At 37.3% G+C, this 21,149-nt stretch overlaps 2 protein-coding genes and 1 pseudogene across 3 annotated transcripts in view; all 3 read left to right on the forward strand.

The window, feature by feature from the left end:
* LOC139314882 (protocadherin gamma-A4-like) overlaps positions 1-21,149 on the forward strand; it is a 234,618-nt gene that overhangs the window by 35,863 nt on the left and 177,606 nt on the right. The gene's annotated exons all lie outside the window — the stretch shown is intronic.
* LOC139313848 (protocadherin gamma-B5-like) lies at positions 5,410-7,923 on the forward strand. Its single transcript, XM_070939324.1, has one exon. The coding sequence runs from the start codon at positions 5,410-5,412 to the stop codon at positions 7,921-7,923; it is 2,514 nt and encodes an 837-aa protein (XP_070795425.1).
* On the forward strand, positions 14,917-17,663 carry LOC139313852 (protocadherin gamma-B5 pseudogene; annotated as a pseudogene).

Raw genomic sequence — 21,149 nt, forward strand, 5'->3', positions numbered from 1 at the left:
CTTGTAAATTTCCTGATCATTCTTTTAGCTCTTCTCAGAACCTGTTTTTAGTCATCTTGAACCAGTGGTGGGATTCAGCTGGTTCACAATAGTTTGGGAGAATCAGTTGTTATATTACCAACCCCCCCACTATCAAAGCGGATCCTGGATGCTGCGCTGCACTGCAATAGGGAAACGGGCAATGGAGCGGCCGGCATGAAGGAAGGAGAAGGCCGCTTTTCCTCTCCTTCCCTCATGCCAGCCGCTCCGTTGCCCATTTCTCCATTGCAGCACAGCATCATCCAGAATCCACTTTGATAGTGGGGGGATGGGTGGGGTAATAATTTGCTTGGCCAAACTAACCCCGCAGTCTCCCCTACATTGGGCCTAGCTTCTACCATGCTGCCAACTTAATTCCTTGCCCCTCTCATTTTTGCCTGCAGACTAACCAACACCTCTGACTCAGCTCCACATGGAGGGGGGGGAATCCCTCCAGTTCCCTCCTATTCTCCCCCCCCTCGTTCCTCAAAAACTTCACCTCTTAAAGGAGCCGTGTCCAAAAGGCTGAAACAGCTGCAAGACCAACATGCAGACAAGCACCCTCAGAAACAGTCCTTTGGCAAAGGGTGGAAATTTAACAGCCGCTTCACCCAGGGTCAGGTTGGCCATCGTGGGAGGCTCGTCCCGCATGTGTGGCAGAGCTGGAGGACTGGGATGGGCCACACCAACCTGACCTTGGGCGAACCAGTTGTTAAATTATTTGAATCCCACCATTATTTGAATCCCTACAATATTGTGTCATAATTAGATCCAGATCAGATCTGTATAATGTAAAATAAAGTTTAAAATCTAGTTCCTGAAATTTTAAAGTTTTATTTCTATTTATGCAGCTAACATTGCATTTGTCTTTTTTGTCATTATATTACAGTGCTAATTCATATGGTTTGCAGTCAAGTATTACAATATCATCTTCACACAACCCATTCTGTGCTTTGCTTTGCTTTGCTTTGTGTTTCCTAAGTGAAGAACTTTGCATTTGTCTCTATCGAATTCTTATCAGAATGTTTCTCATCAGTGTCCCACACTCCTCATGGACTATGCTAGCACAGAATGAGCTTCTTTAGTCTATTTGCAAAAACAAATGGGGATGCATTTAAATTGCATATGAAATGGAACCTTTTCATAAGAACGGCCAATTGGTAATATGTTCCATTGGTTATTGATAGCAATGCTTGGTTGTTCCTTTAAATTATGCTTCAGAATTTTTAACTTTTATTTTCATTTGGGTGCTACTTATGTTTATTTTCATTACGGTATTAGCCAGTACTGCTGTTTGCTCTTGATGCTTCTTTGCTGTGCAAGAAAACACAAATGCTGCAACTGCTCAACAGATTATTTTATAATGAACAGTTTTTCATACACAAACATCTTGAATACTTTTAACTAAATAAACATAGGAACATCATACTTCACTCATAAATATTTCTTTGATATGTTCTTCCTCATCAAAAGAAATCGTCTTCTATCAGTTCAAATAAGAATAGTAGAAATGAATAGTAAAAATATTCAGCATTGCACTAAAGTGTAGTGCGAGATACAGCTGATTTTGGTTCAGTGGCTGATGCACCAAAAGCTAAGCAGGGTTGAGTTAATAATTGGATAGAAAACTACCAAGATATCATAGGGTTATAGGCTAGACATGGAAATTGAAATACATCCAGAAGACAACAATGACAGGAAATATCTGCCTATAAAGAAGCATCTCTGCTTTTCACCAGGAGTCAAGCTGGCTGGAAGAAATCTTTATCTAGCACTTGTACAGAGGTATTTACATAATGCTGGGCTGAGAAATAAGAAAAACCTTATGTTTGTTTATCATAAAAAGGCAAAATGACTTTAAAAGGGTAATAATTTAAGAATTTGCCTAATTCACTTTTTTATTACTATGGTTATTGTATGAATCAGAGGTATTAAATGTATATATACTGTAGAAAGTATATACACACCAACTATTTTATTGCATTTTTCCTATAATTCATTTGGCTCAATATTGTCTGGTGTAACTTCTGTTATAGGATTTTTTTTCCACTATTGTGGTGGTTATGAAATTTGCTTGACATGGAGAATGTCACTTGTTTGAAACTTCACAGAATATTAAGATTAGTATTACATTTTACATATTACAAGAGCCTTGGTGGCGTAGCAGACTAAAGCACTGTTAAGTAACACCAGCTGCCTGCAATTACTGCAAGTTCAAATCTCACCAGGCTCAAGGTTGACTCAGCCTTCCATCCTTTTGAGGTAGGTAAAATGAGAACCCGGTTTGTGGGGGCAATAAGTTGACTTTGTATAAAAAAGAACACCACTTGGGGGGGGGGTGTGAAAGCCCTACTAAGCAGGTATATACAAAAGTATGAAGGCTATTGCTTAACGCATTGTAAGCCGCCCTGAGTCTCCGGAAAAGGGTAGCATATAAATCGAACCAATAAATAAATAAATAAATAATTTTTTTCTTTCCTTACTACACCTTTTAGGGAAAAAAAATACCAATGTACCATTTCATAGTTCTTGTCACTTTAGGTAGGAGGGTTTCAACTTCATCCTAGCTCCCAAATAGCCCAATTAGGTAAGTATCCAGTTGCAATACTTATTCCTTTGGATTATTTGTGAGCTGGGGAAAAGCACAGCAGCAGCTCCAGCATTTCTGTATAGCACAAGTGGCTTTAAAAAGCCTAGTGGAAAATTGGATTTCTCAGAAGAAGAAAAATAGTTTTTTAAAAAATGTTTCTGCTGAGTTTCAAATCGTCCTTTGTAGGTTAGGCAGGAGCTCGAACCACTATGCTATTGGAACATTGTTTAATAGAATCATAGAATAACAGAATTAAAAAGGACCTTGTGGGTCTTCTAGTTCAACTCTCTGCTCAACAAATGGTTCTCCAATCTCTTCTTGAAAATCTCCAATGATAGAGCACCCACAACTTCTGGAGGCAAGCTGTTCCACTAATTAATTGTTTTCACTGACAGAAAATTTCTCCTTAATGCTAAATTGGATCTCTCTTTAATAATCTTCCATCCATTACTTCTTGTCCTGCCCTCTGGTGCTTTGGAGAATAAGTTGATCCCCTCTTCTCTGTGACAGCCCCTTAAATATTGGAAGATTGCTATCATGTCACCTCTTGTCTGTCTCTTCGCTAGACTAGACATACCTAGTTCCCACAAGTGTTCATCATATGGTTTAATCTCTAGAATCCTGATCATCTTTGTTCCCCTTCTCTGGACACTTTCTAGAGCATCAGCATTTATTATATATATATTTGTATTGTGATGACCAGAAGTGGATGCAGTATTCCAAGTATGGTCTTACCATTGCAGTGTAAAGTGGTACTAACTTGATCTTGATACTATTCCTTCCTTGATGCAGCCTAGGACTGGCAGCACACTGTTGGAACCCAGTTGACGAAATATTCCTGTCACTGCATGCAGTAGCCATTTGAAATAAAGGGGTCTTCCTAGCAAAAACTAAACTCCAATAGACAAATTGGATTGCAGGACTTCAGCTGCTAAAGCCAGAAAACACCACTTTTAACATGGAGCAGGCAGAGATTGCACTGCAGTGGATTGAGAGTAAGAAAATCATCCATTCTTTCCTTCCAGACATTGTTGATGGGCCACAAATAATAATATGATTAGTCACCAGAAAGTCTCTATCACTTTAAAGCAGTGTTTTCCCAAGCTCAGCAACTTTTAGCTGTATGGATTTCAACTCCCAGCATGCTGACCAGGGAATTATGACATCCACACATCTTAAAGCTGTGGAGAAACACTGCTTTAGATGACCACTCAACAATAACCTTTGGCAAGATCTAAATCACTCCTGTTCCTTATAATATTCAGTTTTAAATAAATAAAGTTTAATTTAATGACAAGAAGTGAATATGACTTCATTTCTTCTACATCTTTATAAAGTGAGAACAAAAAAAATATCTAAGGATTAAGTTTAAAAAGTAATTTAAAATGACCTAACCAACTTTCCTAAGACTCATTCAAAGCATTGGCAACACTCCTCAATATGCTAGAATGCCAAATGATGAAAACAGGGCTCCAAGCTCAAGAAAATCTTTATATTTCATTATCCTATATTTAAGGGATATAATTTCCATTTTCCCCCATTGAATGTGTGCATAGCAACTTCAGCTTGGAGGAATTCTGTCCTACATCACAGTGCCAAGCCTTTAGAGAGTTCAAATGAACACTTTGAAAAAGTTTATTAAAAATCCTTCACCAGGAAATATATATTTATTAATAGAATTGTAGTGTCATACATATACATTTCTAAATTTAAAGTTTTAATTTCACTGAATCAGTCATGAAATATATTATAATACTATCACTTTCAGCTGCAAATTTCTGTGTACTCTACAATTACTAATTGAGCCAAATGCCCTAACATACAATGTGTGAAATCACCACAGGCCATATAACAGGGACATCACTTCTAGACACTGGCATTGGTGTTCTTTCTCAGTTTACTTTAGATGCAAAATGCCATTCAATATATTACATTGTAATTTCACAACAATCTTTCTTTTCTTCATGAAAAGTCAGTATAATCTGGCACTACCAATATAGTGATTCAGTTATATGTATTTAATCAATAACAACCTTTTAGTGACTAAACTACATAATTCATGGCTTAAACATTTGCTTTTGGATACTTTTCCTTCTTCCAAAAAATCACTCTCTACTTTTTTAACCCAATGAAATGCCCTGCAACACTCAGAAACCTGCATACATTTTGCTTTTATGGCATGTTGATTATCATAAAGGAAGGGTCACTGTATTATGGATTTCAAAAAAGATAGGAGTGCTGTAGAAAGGAAGTGTGGCTATCTTGGTATAGAGATGAATTTTTTTTTTTTAATTTGATTTATATGCTGCCCTACTCCGGAGACTCAGGGCGGCTTACAATGCGTTAAGCAATATAATACTAAAGAGAAATATTGCTTGTTCTATTGATAAAAGTACACAAAAACCCCTGTAAACACACATTATTTACCATAAGCACTACAGATTCAGCTCTCCATCACAATCAAAATAATCAAAATGGGGGAAAAAATCTGAATGTATTTAAGATGCTTCTTGCAGTTCTGCATCTGAGACTCAGAGTGCCGCTGTTGGCCAACATAGTTCCCAGAAAGGAGCTGGAAATCTAATGGGGCTTCCTGCCTTCTAACTATCCAGTCACCGAATGCAGAGCAGTCAAAGAGCAGAATTGAGGGACACTCACCGACCATGGCAGAGAAAAGAAAACCACTGCAGTATAGATAAAACTCAGGAGAATCCCAGGAACCTCTTGATGCTTTCTTTCTAATGGGAATTTAAACTCCTCAGCTTACTGGATTGCACAAAGCACTTTTCACCGCAGGTGGGATGGACGGCAGGAGCAAAGCTAAGAGCAGATCTGGAAAAAGGCAAGTACATCTCCTCTTCTTATTGTCTTTCATCTGCCAGACTGTCTCGGACCACCTTCGCTATTCAATTCCAGAGGAAATGGGAAAGGGTTCCATTGTGGGAAATCTTGCCAAGGATCTGAAACTGAGTATTGCAGAAGTGGGAAATCGCAACCTGCATATCCTTTCTTTAGGCAAAAAGCAATACTTCTCCGTTAATGCTGAAAATGGGAATCTGTATGTAAAAGATAGGATTGACAGAGAGGAAATCTGTGGGGAAACTGCACTCTGCCCCATTAGTTTTGAAGTGGTGAGTGCAAACCCCATGGACATATTTTACATAACAGTAGAGATCCAGGATATTAATGACAATGCACCATATTTCTTAAATGGTGATATCAAGCTAGAGATAAGTGAATCTTCTGTACCAGGAGCCACATTTCCACTCAAACAAGCAAAAGATCCTGATATTGGGATATATTCTGTCCAGGAATATCATCTAAGCATTAATAAGTATTTTATTTTAGTAATTAGTGAGCAAGACTCTTTAAACAAGTATGCAGAATTAATACTGGAAAAACAGTTGGATCGTGAAAGTGAAAGTACTGTTAGTTTAACCTTTACTGCTCTTGATGGAGGAAACCCTACAAAAACTGGAACAGCCAAAATACAGATTACAGTCATAGATGCTAATGACAACCCACCTGTCTTCAGTCAAAAAGTATACAAAATCAGCCTCAAAGAGAATGTGTCAAAGGGATCTACTGTAATACAAGTCAAAGCTACAGACAAAGACGATGGTTCCAATGGCCAGATCAACTACTGCTTTAGCAATATTGCTGAAAATGCGAATCAAAAATTTGATTTACATCCAGAAAATGGACTTATAACAATTCAAGAAGAGCTAGACTTTGAGGAAACAGAGAAATATATCATAGGGATAAAAGCAAGAGATGGAGGTGGCTTAGTAGCACACTGTAATGTTGAATTAAAGCTACTAGATGTGAATGACAATGTCCCAGAAGTGATTTTTGCTTCCTCATCCAGAGAAATTCCTGAAAACTCTCCATTAGGAACATTGATAGCCCTCATCAATATAAAGGATAAAGATTCGGGGGATAATGGGGAGGTCAGTTGCCATTTACAGAATGCTTCCCCATTCAAAATAGCATCAGCAGCTAATAGCTACTATAAGCTGCTAACAGATGGTCCCCTAGATAGAGAAAGAACTCCAGCGTACAATCTTACAATCACAGCCACAGACAAAGGTACGCCCCCTCTTTCTACACAGAAAACCATCTCACTGGAAATTTCAGATATCAATGATAATGCCCCTACCTTTGAGAAATCTTCATACACTGTTTATGTGGCAGAGAACAATCCTGCTAGCTCCTCCATCTTCAGCATCAAAGCTGTAGACCCTGATCTTGGTCGCAATGCTAGGATCACCTACTCCATCCTCACTAGCAAAATAGAGGCATTACCTCTCCCATCTTACCTCTCCATTAACTCAGAAAGTGGCACCCTCTATTCTCAAAGGTCTTTTGACTATGAGCAACTCAGGGAGTTTGAGGTACAGGTGAAGGCTGAAGATGGAGGCTCCCCCCCTCTCAGCAGCAATGTCACATTGAAGTTGTTAATCCAGGACCAAAATGACCAAAGCCCTCAAATTCTGTATCCTTCCCCAGGAGCAGAGGGCTCAGCCTCCTTCGAGATGGTGCCTCGCTCGGCAGAGATGGGGTACCTGGTTACAAAGGTGGTGGCTGTGGATGCCGACTCTGGGCACAATGCCTGGCTCTCTTATCATCTACTGCAAGCCACTGAGCCAGGACTCTTCACAATTGGTGCCCACACGGGTGAAATCAGGACACTGCGGACGTTTCTGGACAGGGATGCTCTGAAGCAGAAGCTAGTGGTTTTAGTGAAGGATAATGGGCAGCCCCCGCTCTCTGCTACAGTCAGTCTCAATCTGATTTTTGCTGAAAACTTCCAAGAGGCACTGCCAGAAATAAATAACCAAACCATGGATTCAGAGCAACAGTCTGAGCTCCAGTTCTATCTAGTGCTGGCCTTAACTTTGATCTCCTTTCTGTTCCTCTTGACTGTAACTCTAGTCATTATGATGAAACTCCGACAGTCAGGGAATCTGAAATTTCTTCCATGCTTTGCTCCCATTCCCCATTCAAGCAATGCTATTATATTCCCACCAAATTATGAGGAAGGGACTATTCCTTATTCCTATCAGCTCTGCTTATCATCCGAGTCCAAGATACATGAAATTACTTTTCCAGCACCCAAAGTTCAACCTGCAGAATGTATTTCATGCAACCAAAATTCTGATGTTCTTCTGCCTACTAATGGAGCCAATGTCCTAAATTCTGAGATGGAGAAAATTAATTTGGTGAGTTTTCTTTTGAAGAGTAACAACTTTACGTATCTTGTTAATGAAATTGAAAATGTTAAAAGATTCTATAAAAGCTACCAGGTCCTTTGATTTCTGTGTAAAAATAAGGTTATCACATCAGTTGTGAAGGTAGTCCTTCACAAGCCCAGAAATTTCTTTTGCTAAGTGAGATTTTTTTGTGTGCATTTTTCCATCTTTCTTGCCTCTTAGTTGGTAAGTGAATCACTGCAGTTGTCACCTTATTAACGTTATTAAATGAATCTGGCTTCCCCATTGACTTTACTCATCAGAAGGTTGCAAAAGGTGATCACATGACCCTGGGGGATTACAGTTGTCTTATGAGTCAGTTGCCAAGAGTCTAACAATTACCAAATCCTTTAAGTTCTGTATAGAAAGGAAATTATTTTCTGTATTGTTCATGCAGCTGTCACTTTATTATTAATTCATTTTTTAAAGAAAGATAGGCATTTCATAAATAGTGATAGAAAAACCTTAGAATTGATGGGGTTTTTGTAGTTTTTTTCTATTGAAAGTAAACAAGTGCATTTGATCATATGTAACTTTTGAATGAAATATCAACAATAAGTAATATTATTTTTTATTTTATTAATTTAATTTGTATACCGCCCTTCTCCCAGAAGGGACTCAGGGCGGTGAACAGCCAAAATTAAAAAACATACCCCATTGAGGGATAACTTTTTAATGCTTCTACTATAGCAAATCCTCTGATAATATAGAGAGCATCTGAAGCATTCAGAATGATTCACTTTATTTAGTACATATGAAATATCTCAGTAATGAATACCAATATTGAATGTTGAGTATTTTTATAAACATAATAGTATGAAAACACATTGTGTTTTCCATTATGACTAGAATTTGTCTAAAATCACTTCTGCTCTCTATATATTTATGTTAACAGATTAATTATATTTGAGTTACAGAGTAATCTAATCAACCAAACACAGAAGAAATTTTGTTACAAATTAGGAGGCATAAAAACAAATCAAGGTGTACATGCTTTCAGGGTTCCAATTAACAGCCCATAGGTAATCAAAACTCCAAGGCAGAGTTCCTCAAAGTATAGATGTATTCAGCATGTCATATTGGCACAGCTGGTGAAAATATGAACTGAAGTCCCCCGGGTTTTCCCTACCCAGTTCAGAGTCCAAAGTTCTCCCCCACATTACACACATCCATCACATGCCCCAATCAAGTCTCTCTTCCCACCCCAGATGCCTCCCTACCATGCCTCTTCAAATGCTGGTGAAAGTGTCGTTGGTTCCCAGAAGAAAGAATGTTATTTTGGCTACATATCCCCCTCAGCTATCTCTACTTCCCACTTCCTTTCCCACAGCTTCAGCCAGCATCTCTGTGGCATCTTCAGAATAATTTGAAATTTAAAAAAACTTGTTACTTTACAACTGGAAGTAGATGCATCTGATGATTGCTTATGTTTCTTGGTGGTCAAGTGTTTCTTAATAGCTGCTCTGCCCCCAACTGCAATACAAAATTCTCCGCTGCAAATATTGCAGAAAACAATGTTATCCTTCTTTGATATGAGGAATGGAAATTCCTTATTCAATTTATCATTGAAATGGCGTTTCCTCTTTTTTTATTTTTCCATCTCTAAATGAAATTTAAAATTTAAAATAAAATATAGAGCTACACGAACAATGCAAGCACATTCATTATGAATAAATAAAATTAATTATTAAAACTGAAACAATAACATAAGCAAATAAACTTGTAAATAAAATTATACATATTTGGAAATTATTAAATAGATAATGAATTAATAAAACGTGAATTATTGTGCTCACCTGTGTATGATTGACTATTTACTGAGAAAAAGTTAGTCTAATGCATGCATGTGTGCCGTGTCGTGTTTCGGTAAGAAGTAAACAAAGCCACTTGCGCACGGCGTGCACTCTCAAAACAATTCTCCTGTGCGAAGCACATGCGTCTTATAATCGTGTCTAGCCGCACTGTACCGAGCTTTGACGAATCGTCATGTCAAATATAAATATGTCACATCATACGCAACGGATCGGATCGGCATTGATCGAATACGGAGATATACAGATTAGTCTTCAAATATTGAAAAGGAGGACATGTAGGAGGACACTTTTCAAGAGATGTCAGAATTTACAAAAGAAGAACTGTCCTCCCTAAAGGAGGACGATTGGTCACCTTAGCATTATTCAATTCAATTCAATCTTTATTACAGTTATGGACCAACACAAAAAAATTAAACATTAAAATAAAATAAAACAAAACTGAACAGAATAGAACGGGGCATAGTAAATAATATATTACAATTGATGGAGAAATCAGCGGCTGACCAGTCTGCCTAATTTTATAGACAGTGTAACAAAACTTAAGGAGAGATTATAGGTTTTTGGCTACTCAATTAAACAAAAGGAATATTCTCTTCAGGTGGATTTTACCAGAAGGCATGTGGATCACATGGCAAGGGAATAAAGTTAAGATAGATAGCTTAGTAGCAGCTCAAGAGTTCCTGGATCAATTACGAGCGTCTGAAGAGGATCAAAGTAGTAAGGAGGAGTTAGAGGCAGAAACATCGAAAGAAGAAGTAACCCAGCAGATAAGAGAGAAAGAAGGGATATCGAAGGAAAAGGAGGAGGAAGATAAGGATAGTAAGGAGACAAAGAAAGACCAAAGTCCACAAAGAGTCACACGTGCCAAGAAGTATTAGGATAGTATACAAAAATTAAGAGATGGATGATTGGAAATTGATATCGGTTAACGTAAATGGCCTAAACGATAACAAAAAGAGGAAAATTTTTTTTACAAAATTAGCTAAACAAAATATGGATATAGTGTGCCTTCAAGAGGTCCATATTAAAAAGGAAAATCAAAAATATTTGGAATATAAGAAATTGGGGAATCTTTATGCATCCCTAGCTGATAAAAAGAAAAGGGGAGTAGCATTGTACATCAAGAAGGAAATAAAAGCCGAACTAAAATATGCAGACCCGAAGGGAAGGGTATTAATGGTGGAAGTTAAAAGAGGCAACTGTCCAATCTTATTAACAGCAATTTATGCCCCGAATGAAAACCTAGGAGACTTTTATAAAAAATTAGGAGAGAGATTAAGCATGATGGATAAGAGCAAGATTTGCATAATTGGCGATTTTAATGGGGTAATAGATTCAAATAGAGATTATAAGGGGACCAAAGGTAAAAAGAAAAAGAGGAAAAATTTACCAAAACCATTCTTTGATATGGTAGAAGAATTCAATCTAGTGGATATTTGGCGGGTTCTGCACCCATATCAGAGGCAGTATACATATTATTCTAATCCTAAGAAATCTTGGTCTAGGATTGATATGATGTGGATAAGCAGAGATATAGGGTTAGATATTAAGTCAACAGAAATCATGCCCAACATTTGGGCAGACCATAATCCATTAGAGGTTAAATGGGAATGTACGCACAAGAGAAGAAATACAAGATGGAGATTAAATAATCAATTTCTAAAGGACAAGCAAAATGTTGAGAAAGTAAAAAAAGAATTAAATTTATTTTTTGAAGTAAATGAAAAGGAGGCAACATCTCGAGGTATCATATGGGATACAATGAAAGCGTACGTAAGAGGACTAGCAATATCGTATAGTGCACACAGGAATAAGGAAAGAAGAGAGAGGCAGAAGGCACTGATAGAAGAATTAGGGAAAGCCGAGAGGGAACTACAACATAAACCAGATAATAAGGATGTTAAAGAAAATTGGATGGTTATACGGCACAAATTAAACGTAATAGATCAAGAGGAATTGGCGTACAAAATGAAACGAACCAAACAATATTATTTTGAAAATGCAAACAAACCGGGCAGGTGGCTGTCCTATAGGTTAAAAAAAGAAAAAGAGAAAGGCATAATTCATCAATTGGAAGACCCGGAAGGCCACCTCAACAAGGATATTGGCTGTACTTTCAATGGCCCCTTTTCCACAGGGACACCACTCATATGGAACTTTTTTCTATCAGCTCTCCAGAATTGCTCTGAACAGAGTATTTACAGCATGCTATAGTTAATGCCCTCCAAAATTTAGAGACAGCTATATAATATAAATATTTAGCTGGTTTGTGAAGTGGGCCCTGTCTGTTCAAGAAAACATTATTGAGTAAACATTCTTCCTGTCTTATTGAACTTCCTGATCTTTAATACTTTGTTTAAATGCACTAAGTGCATACTTATAGCCCATCATTAGGAACTCCTTCTTGGAGAGGCCAAGATGCTGGAGTTTGAGGAAAAGAAGCCATCATATTATTTGTCATTTAATCTTCTTTTGAGTCTAATCACTCACAATGATTAGTTAAATAATTTGTCCATGTTTGCTATAATACATGCCACACTTAAGAGACCATACACAGTGCCTTTGTTTTGGAACTATCCGAATGCTGAGTGGGGTTGCAGGAAGTTATTATAAGACTTCTCAGAATAGTGTCTGCAGTCCACTTTTCCTTAATCTCTCAGAGAGATACACAGATGTCACATTACATGCAATCATGCAACACCTCATACACAGAGGAAGAAATAATATAAAATATGCATATATTTCTGAGACCTGAAGGGAATCTATGAGTCAACTATTCAATCTATCAGGCACTGGCAGCAAAGAGAGGTTTTTTTATCTCTTGATTGCCATTTAATGATTGTCCAATTTGTTCAAAAGATTGAGTCTGAGAAAGAATTTTAGCTGAGAGGATGGAAGTGGGAACTCTAAACTACTTTAAAAACATGTGAAGTAAGAAAGTGAGGAGCCAAGACACCTGGGGGCAGTGGCCACAGGGAAGGAAATTTCCTACCCCACGGACTACAGATATGTAAGAGATTAATTTTTTCAGGGATACTTCCAATTATTTTGCTTAGATAGAAGAGTACAAAAATAATCTGGAAGATGGAATACAAGAACTGTAATTAAACAACTCAGATGGAGTGTGAAACAAACTCAAGGTAACCTCCGCTTAATTCTGCTTGGTATGGGCAGGGTAGAGGAATACGTTGCCAGGCTTCCAAGGCTCTGGTATGACACCCTATAGCAGTAGCGTTTCAGTGGTCCCTGCACTGTCAACTTCCTGACTTAACCTACTTGATAGTTGATATTTTAAGCTGGAAAAGCTAGCCCATGTTAGGACTTGACACTCTCTAAGTTGACCAGTTGACCAATATATCAACTCATTTGAAAAAGAAAATAAGTGTGCTAAAGATGGGTTTAAATTAAAAGAAGATGTGGGGAGTAGAACAAATCAGAGAGAGATGAAAAGGTACAATTCTGGAAAAAACTGGCTCAAACAATTGCAGGCACAGTCTTCTGGCATGGAAATAGCCTCCCCCTCAGCATTGCCCCCACACACCGTATATTTATTTTGTGTATGTGCTTTTCTTTGATCTTTGACATGAATACAATAATAAATAATAGGATGGAGATAAAAATGTATTGGCATGTATCTAACAGTTATTTATTTGTTTAGATTCTATAGTGTAATGTTTACATTTTGTCAAAATTCCAATGTGGATAAAAATAGATCTAAACAATTTTCTTTTTGAAATGAATTCAAATGCAAGATAACCTGCCCCTCCCAAATTTTCCCATGGGTACTAGAAGGGTCTGTACCAATAGTGCTGAATGGAGGTTTGATTCTGGGGGCTATGAATAACCATAGACTAATGTTAATCACAAAACAGTTGCAAACATGATTGATTTACAAATGTTGGTATAGCAAGGGGTGCTTTCATTGAGCAAATCAACAGGAACCTTTATCCCATACTAATCAATGACATTAGATCTTGTAAGAAATAATTTTTGCTTTTTTACAAATATAAATAGGGTAAAAATGTACAATCTAATAATGGAGACAATGAAAGAAAACTATTTACAAACAAAGACTTTACTAATACTCTGACTGTATACTAATTGTATAAGCAAGAAAATGATATTATAGAAAACCAGTGCAGAAAGTACTAGACAGTAAAAAGAGTCTCTATTCAATTTCAATTATCTATTCAGTTGGCTTTGTTAATGAAAAATAGGTTCTAATTTTAATGTTAATAGGCCATGGTGCTTAGAAATTTAGCAGTCATTATATGATTTAAATTGAATTTACAGTTGTGTCGGCAAATCTACTCTACTGACTACTCAGAAAGTTATCCTAATTTTAAGAAAATGTTCCTAATGCATAAAATACATTAATATTTCTTCAGGTGAATTGAAGTCTTCAATCTTCCTCTTGTTATTATAACTGTTAGGTTACAACTAATATGTATGTAAAGGAGAAAGAAACAGAAAACAGATATTATTTTCCTTATTGTACCATGATATGGTTGAGGATAGCTGAAACTATGAATTAAAATATTGAAGCTATATTCTTAGATAAACAGGAAAAAGGAGATAAGCGTGTGATAAGGAAAAAAGAGATATGTCTGAGATACAAAAGAAATTATCAAAACAGTAGGACAATAATATTAGGATTTGCCTACTACTATCAGAAGATTGAGATTCAAGTATCAATAATAATTAATTCTCATGATATTCTTGGAGCCTAGCCTATGTGCCAAAGGGTATGTTATAAGATGCAGATTATATTCCTGTTTTCCTGAGACCAGGTCTAGTGAAGACAATTCTAAGTTGACAGGTGTCACATTGCACTGCACAATAGGATATAAAGAGGTTATAACATGAAAGAGGTATGTTACAATTAAAGCATCATAAAGAGTAAAAAGAAACACCAGAATGCCAATTCTTCCACATTTATTCTTGAACACCTCAAAAACGGGTGGTATGCAAGTATAAATCCCTTGCAGTTTTCCCTCTGACCTCAGGGTGTCGCTGTTAACCAACTGGGACACCAAAGAGAATGGAGAAGAGCTGCTTGTTATACAGATGCTTCCCAAAGGAGGATTCCGGCATTTTGTTAAAGAGAGGGGAAACAGTAGATCACAAATGCAAAGCAGTCTTGCGAAACAGGAAGGTCCCAGACATTAAGAAGAAACGAGAGTGTTTCTTACTATTCTGCATTCCGATGAGATTTTGAGGCAGTCACTTTATTGCAGAGGAGATGGCACGAGGGCAAGGAGGGAATGGCAGAGCAATCCGAAGGCAAGTACTATCACTCTTAGTCTTGTCGGTTTCCTACCGGGCGGTTTCCGAACAGATTCATTATTCCATCCCCGAGGAGATGTCAAAAGGTTCTATAGTGGGGAATCTTGCAAAGGATCTAGGACTGAGTCTCAGAGAACTGGCAATTCGCAAAATGCATGCCATCTCTGTGGGCAAGGTGCAGTATTTCACAATTAGTGCAGAAAATGGAAACCTCTGTGTGAATGACAGGATAGATAGGGAAGAAATATGTGGCCGTATCCCACTGTGTGTTCTTAATCTTAAAGTGGTTATTGAAAATCCGTTAAATATTTACCATCTAAAAATAGAGCTACAAGATATTAATGATAATTCTCCACAGTTTCTCAGTAGCATAATCCAGTTGGAGATAATTGAAACAACACAAATAGGCACCAGATTCCTTCTTGGGAATGCCAAAGATCCAGACATTGGCACAAACGCTTTACAGAATTATCATCTTAGCACCAATCCTTACTTTACTTTGGAAGTGAAAGAGAGTCAAGATGGAAATAAATTTGCAGATTTAGTACTGCAGAAACCACTTGATCGCGAGAGTGTACCAACGGTTCAGATAACACTTACTGCGCTAGATGGTGGGAAACCCAGAAAAACTGGAACAGCCCAAATATGGATCAATGTCACCGATGCCAATGATAATCCACCTATATTCACTCAAGAAGTCTACACAGTCAATCTGAGGGAAAACCTACCAGTTGGGTTCCTAGTGCTGCAACTTGTAGCTTCAGATAAAGATGAAGGCTCAAATGCACAAATTAGATATTATTTCAGCAATATACCGCTGAATGCAAATAAGAAGTTCAGCCTAGATTCAACCAGTGGAATGATTTCTCTTGTGGAACCATTGGACTTTGAGGAAAACTCAGAATATGTGATGACTGTAGCAGCAAAAGATGGAGGTGGATCAATGACCCATTGTAAAGTAGAAGTAAAAATCCTTGATGAGAATGATAATGTGCCAGAAATTATAACTGCATCTGTTTTTAGTCCCGTTCTGGAAGATTCTCAGTCTGGGACAGTTATTGCTCTCATCAATGTACATGACAGAGATACTGGTAATAATGGAAAGATTGTTTGTTATTTAGAAAATCACTTGCCATTCAAGATTCTTCCATCATCTGACAACTACTACACTCTCTTGATAGATAAACCTTTAGACAGGGAAAAAGCATCTCAGTATAATATTACAATCACAGCTTTTGACAAAGGAACTCCTCCATTGAACACAATTAAAACCATCTTACTGGAGATCTCTGATATCAATGATAATGCTCCTGCTTTTGAAAAAGCTTCCTACAGCATCTATGTGCCAGAGAACAATCTTTCTGGTGCCTCTATCTTCCAGATTCAAGCCTTTGATCCAGATGTAGATCAAAACTCACAGATCACATATTCAATCCTCACCAGCAACATTGAAGAATTTCCCATCTCCTCCTATATCTCCATTCACTCTGAGACTGGCATCATCTATGCCCAGCGATCCTTTGACTATGAGCAGTTCAGGGAATTCCAGCTGCAGGTGAAGGCACAAGATAGTGGTAGTCCCCCTCTCAGCAGCAACGTCACAGTCAGGGTGTTTATCCTGGACCGGAATGACAACAGCCCCCAAATCCTGTACCCTTCAACAGACTCCGACCTCTTTGAGATGGTCCCTCGTTCAGCCGAGGCAGATTATCTGGTAACAAAGGTGGTGGCCGTGGATGCTGATTCTGGACAGAATGCCTGGCTCTCCTACCAGCTGATTCAAGCCACAGAGCTGGCCCTCTTCACTATTGGCTCCCATACGGGAGAGATCAGGACAGCTAGAACCTTTTTGGAAAGAGATGCTGTGAAACAGAGACTGGTCCTTCTGGTGAAGGATAATGGACAACCGACTCTCTCGGCCTCTGTCACTCTAAACCTGGTGTTTGCTGAGAACTTCCAGGAGGCCCTTCCAGAGATGAAAAACCAGATGAAGAGTTCAGAGGATCAGTCGGACCTGCAGTTCTATTTGGTGGTGGCCTTAGCTGTGATGTCATTTTTATTCCTCGTGTCAGTGATTCTGGCCATTGCTATCAAACTCAGGCAGTCAGGGAATTCTAATTTCTTACCATGTTTTGCTCCTGTTTCCCATTCCACAGCTGGGGTCATATTTCCACCCAGTTTTCAAGATGGGATTCTGCCTTATTCCTACCAGCTTTGCCTGTCCTCAGAATCCAGAAAGAATGAATTTACCTTCCTGACACCAAACGTTCATATTGCAGAGAATGTGCTTTGTGGTGAAAAAACTGAGGTGCCTCTTTCAAGCAACGGAGAAAGCATTTTGCATCCTGAGTTGGAAAATAACGGGAAGGTAAATATAAATTAAAATCAAACTCCATAGATTTATCCCGTAGTAAACAGCACAATGCTACACCTATTATTCAGAAGGTAATTTCATTGTTTTTTATCATTCTCTCAAGTAATATTCATTTTTAAAAAATTCATTTATGTTATTTATAGTGGAAAATACAAAAAAATAAATTAAACCTATTAAAAAGAAAGAAAAAGAGAGAAAGAAGCTTTTTTTTCTACCCAGGGTGTAGTTTGGTTCTAGATTTACGTTGGTTTCTCAATTTACAGGCAGCAAAGCAGAGTTTGGCTACTCCTGGAGATGTACGATTATACTATTCAGCCAGCAGTAGTTGAACAATAAAAAATCTATGTGTCTTGATTAGTTCAGTGAAATAAACCTGTTCCTGATATCTCTGTACAAGAGGCAATATAATAAAGCATGGCTAACAGATTCCACTGTGTTTGATCCACAAGTATGTAATTGGTCATTATAAGGGATTCTTCTGAATTTCCCTTCCATGAGAGCAGTAGTCATCACAGTGGGCCAAGGTGGCAAAGCTGCTAAATATAGGTAAAGTTATATATTTCAGGTAACTTGCTAGTTTTCACATAGGGACAGAGATGTTTAAGAGAAAATGCTTAGGAAAGGAGATAGTTTATCGTTCTATATTCAGCATCGGTGACTTTATCATTTTGGCTGCCTGATTAGACCATAGAGGGCTTCCCAAAATAATCCTAACGAATTAGGTATTTGGTACTATTTCTTCTGGCAAGTAATTTCACATGCCCTTTCTCAGAATGTGGGATAATTAATTTGAATTGTCCAACTGAAAGCAATAGCAAGGTAAGTTCCTTTTTTAACACTGCAGTTCTGATAAAAGAAATTTCTTATGTCTAGGTAATGACTCTTCCATGAACTTGAAGATTTTAAACTGCTCTTATTTTATTTATGGTCCTATTTTACTTATGTTTTATTTATGTTGTATCCTGTGTGCATATTGCAAATGATAGTTTTTAATAGGGAAGGGGAGTTTATGCTCTTTTTAACATTATTCTCAGATAGTATTTGAATTACTCTTGCAAAGATGTCCTGAATCTAAAGGAAATATGCTAATTCCCTTCTGACATAATGATTTTAGGATTATGGCAATACCAAGAGATATGGTACTTTTCATTTGGACATCAATATTTGACTGATATTAGGTGATCAGTTCTCTATCTGAAAGTATTCAGTTTTCAATCTCATGCATATTTATCTAATATTACATATCAAGTGTTTAGATAAGAATATATAAGTACTTTTGCTTTTTATTGCATGAAAATATTACCGAATCAAAGGAGATTCACCTGGTAACAATTTGCTTTTGCCTTTATATTAAATGTTTCTCCATTATATAGATAAACAATCAGTTCTAATTTTAAAAACATTTCAATAATCTATATAGTCTGGTTTCTCTTCAGAACATACTGTATAAATTTTTCACCTTTTATTGAAGTCTATGTTAATTAATTTGATTTTGAGAAATCCCTATGTGCTCAAGCAGTACTTCTTTCTGGATATTTTTATACTCAAGGATATATCGACTATATACTCAATATGGATAGTGGGTATACCACAGCATCTAAGAGAAGTAATTTATATGTGAATAAACTAAATTAAAGAACTACAGGTTAGATTAATTAGATTTTTAAAATTGTAGGTCCTGTTGATATTCCCTTCAAAAGTGTACCACTCATCCAAAGTTAGTAGCCATGAGTTTATGATAATAGAAACAAAGAGTTTCCAGATCTAAGACCACAGAATCATAGTTTGGCCACCGTATCTAATCTAATATCTAATTTTAGCCATGGAAAGGGCGCCAACCATATTTCTGTATAATTGGTTCCACAATCAAACCACTGATACTCTTGAAAAGTTCCTTCTAAAATCCACTTGTAAGCGGCTTTCTTAAAACTTGTTGCTGTATGACAGAGAAAAGATCTTTATCTTCCGTTCTATTTTTTTCAAGGATTTGAAAAGTACTGTTATTTTCCTTCTCATCTTAATGTTATATTCTTATAATTGTTGCTAATTACTTAAAGTCACAAAACCAGGCACTAAATATACAACTAAGGATAAACTTTTTGATACTTTTTGTTGCCTTTTTGTTACCATATCACACTTATTTACTCACACAATTTTCAGAGATGATTGTAGAATGATCAGACTTTACACTTTGTGAGCATCTTGTAATTAAATGAATATGAAACATTGAATTCCACCAATAAGAACTTCTCTGGAATTCTCTTGTTATAAATAAATTTCAAAAGCCAGCAAATTCTCTTTTATCAGGTTGAATGACCATAGTCAATAAGAATAGTAAAAAAAATATTCAGCAGAGCACTAAAAGCATCAGTCAAAAGCCCAGGGGATAGCATTTATCAAGCTAATCTTGGTTGAGCTTGGCTGATCTTCAAAAGCAAAACAAAGTTAGATTAATACTTGGATGGAAGACTCTCAACATATCATACAGCTGCAGGCTTTAGAGGGAAGGTGAAAATATCCAGAAGAAGAAAACAACAAGAAATTTTTGAAGTGTTTCCACAAAAACTACAAAAGAAGTGTAGATTTTTACAACATGAAACTCTAGGCAGAGAAACAGGAAAAACCTATATTAGTTGAAAACAGGGCATTAAAAGTGTGATTATTCAAGATTTCTAACAGATGGATTTACATTAGTATGGTTACTCATTTTGTGAAATGGTGACAAAGAGACTTTGGTAGCATGATCCATGAAGAATTAAATATTGGAACTTTTCAGAATAAAGAATGACAATTGGAAGGGACCTTGGTGGTCTTCTAGTCCAACCCACTGCTCGAGCATACAATTTCAGACAAGCCAAGGTGGGCCAGCATTTCTGAGCTGACCTCTGTGTATGACCTTTGGAAGGCAAGTCACAGGGCAGTTTTCAAAAAGGAGGCAAAACCAGGAAAAACCAAATTTGATTTAAATTTGGTTGTCATAAAAATTAGTAGTTAATATTACTACTCTCCACACTATCATATTAAAAATGACAATTTAGCAATAACTTTTGAAAGGATTGTTGACTTGTATAGGACCTATAGCTTTAAATATTCTTTGAATGTGCTTTTCAAATTCAGTCTTCAGTAAATACCATACTTTTCAGAGTATAAGACACTTTCCCCCCCCCCAAAAAAAAGAGGGTGGAAATATTGGTGTGTTTTATACACCGAATATAGCCATTTTTGGCCTCCCAAAGCCTCACCCCACAAATCCCGTTTTTGTGAAAAACAGGCCCGTTTTTTGCAAAAACGGCACGCAGAGGCTTTGGGAGGCCTGAAGAGTGCTCCAGGGGGCCGGGGAGAGCAAAAACTTTTTTTTCTTGCTTACTTCTTGGAAATCTTGGTGCATCTTATACACTGGTGCATCTTACAGTCCGAAAAATATGATAGTTCTTATCTTCCAGAAGAAAGTGAATAAAATGTTATTTCTTGTTGTTGTTAGTTGCGAAGTCGTGTCCAACCCATCGCGACCCCGTGGACAACGTTCCTCCAGGCCTTCCTGTCCTCTACCATCCTCTGGAGTCCATTTAAGTTCACGCCTACTGCTTCAGTGACTCCATCCAGCCATCTCGTTCTCTGTTGTCCCCTTCTTCTTTTGCCCTCAATCTTTCCCAGCATTAGATTCTTCTTCAGTGAGTTCTTCTTTCTCATTAAGTGGCCAAAATATTTGAGTTTCATCTTCAGGATCTGGCCTTCTAAAGAGCAATCAGGGTTGATCTCCTCTATACATCATTGTAACAATGTGTAGAAGAGAGTGAGGAGTTAAGGGATCTCTT

This window comes from Pituophis catenifer, unplaced genomic scaffold, assembly GCF_029215685.1.
Source record: "Pituophis catenifer annectens isolate HBS135680 unplaced genomic scaffold, rPitCat1.0.hap2 SCAF_3, whole genome shotgun sequence".
NCBI lineage: Eukaryota > Metazoa > Chordata > Lepidosauria > Squamata > Colubridae > Pituophis > Pituophis catenifer.

What these genes read in the sequence shown, in the direction of transcription:
- LOC139313848 (XM_070939324.1), top strand. Translation starts at nt 5,410, where the DNA reads ATGGACGGCAGGAGCAAAGCTAAGAGCAGATCTGGAAAAAGGCAAGTA.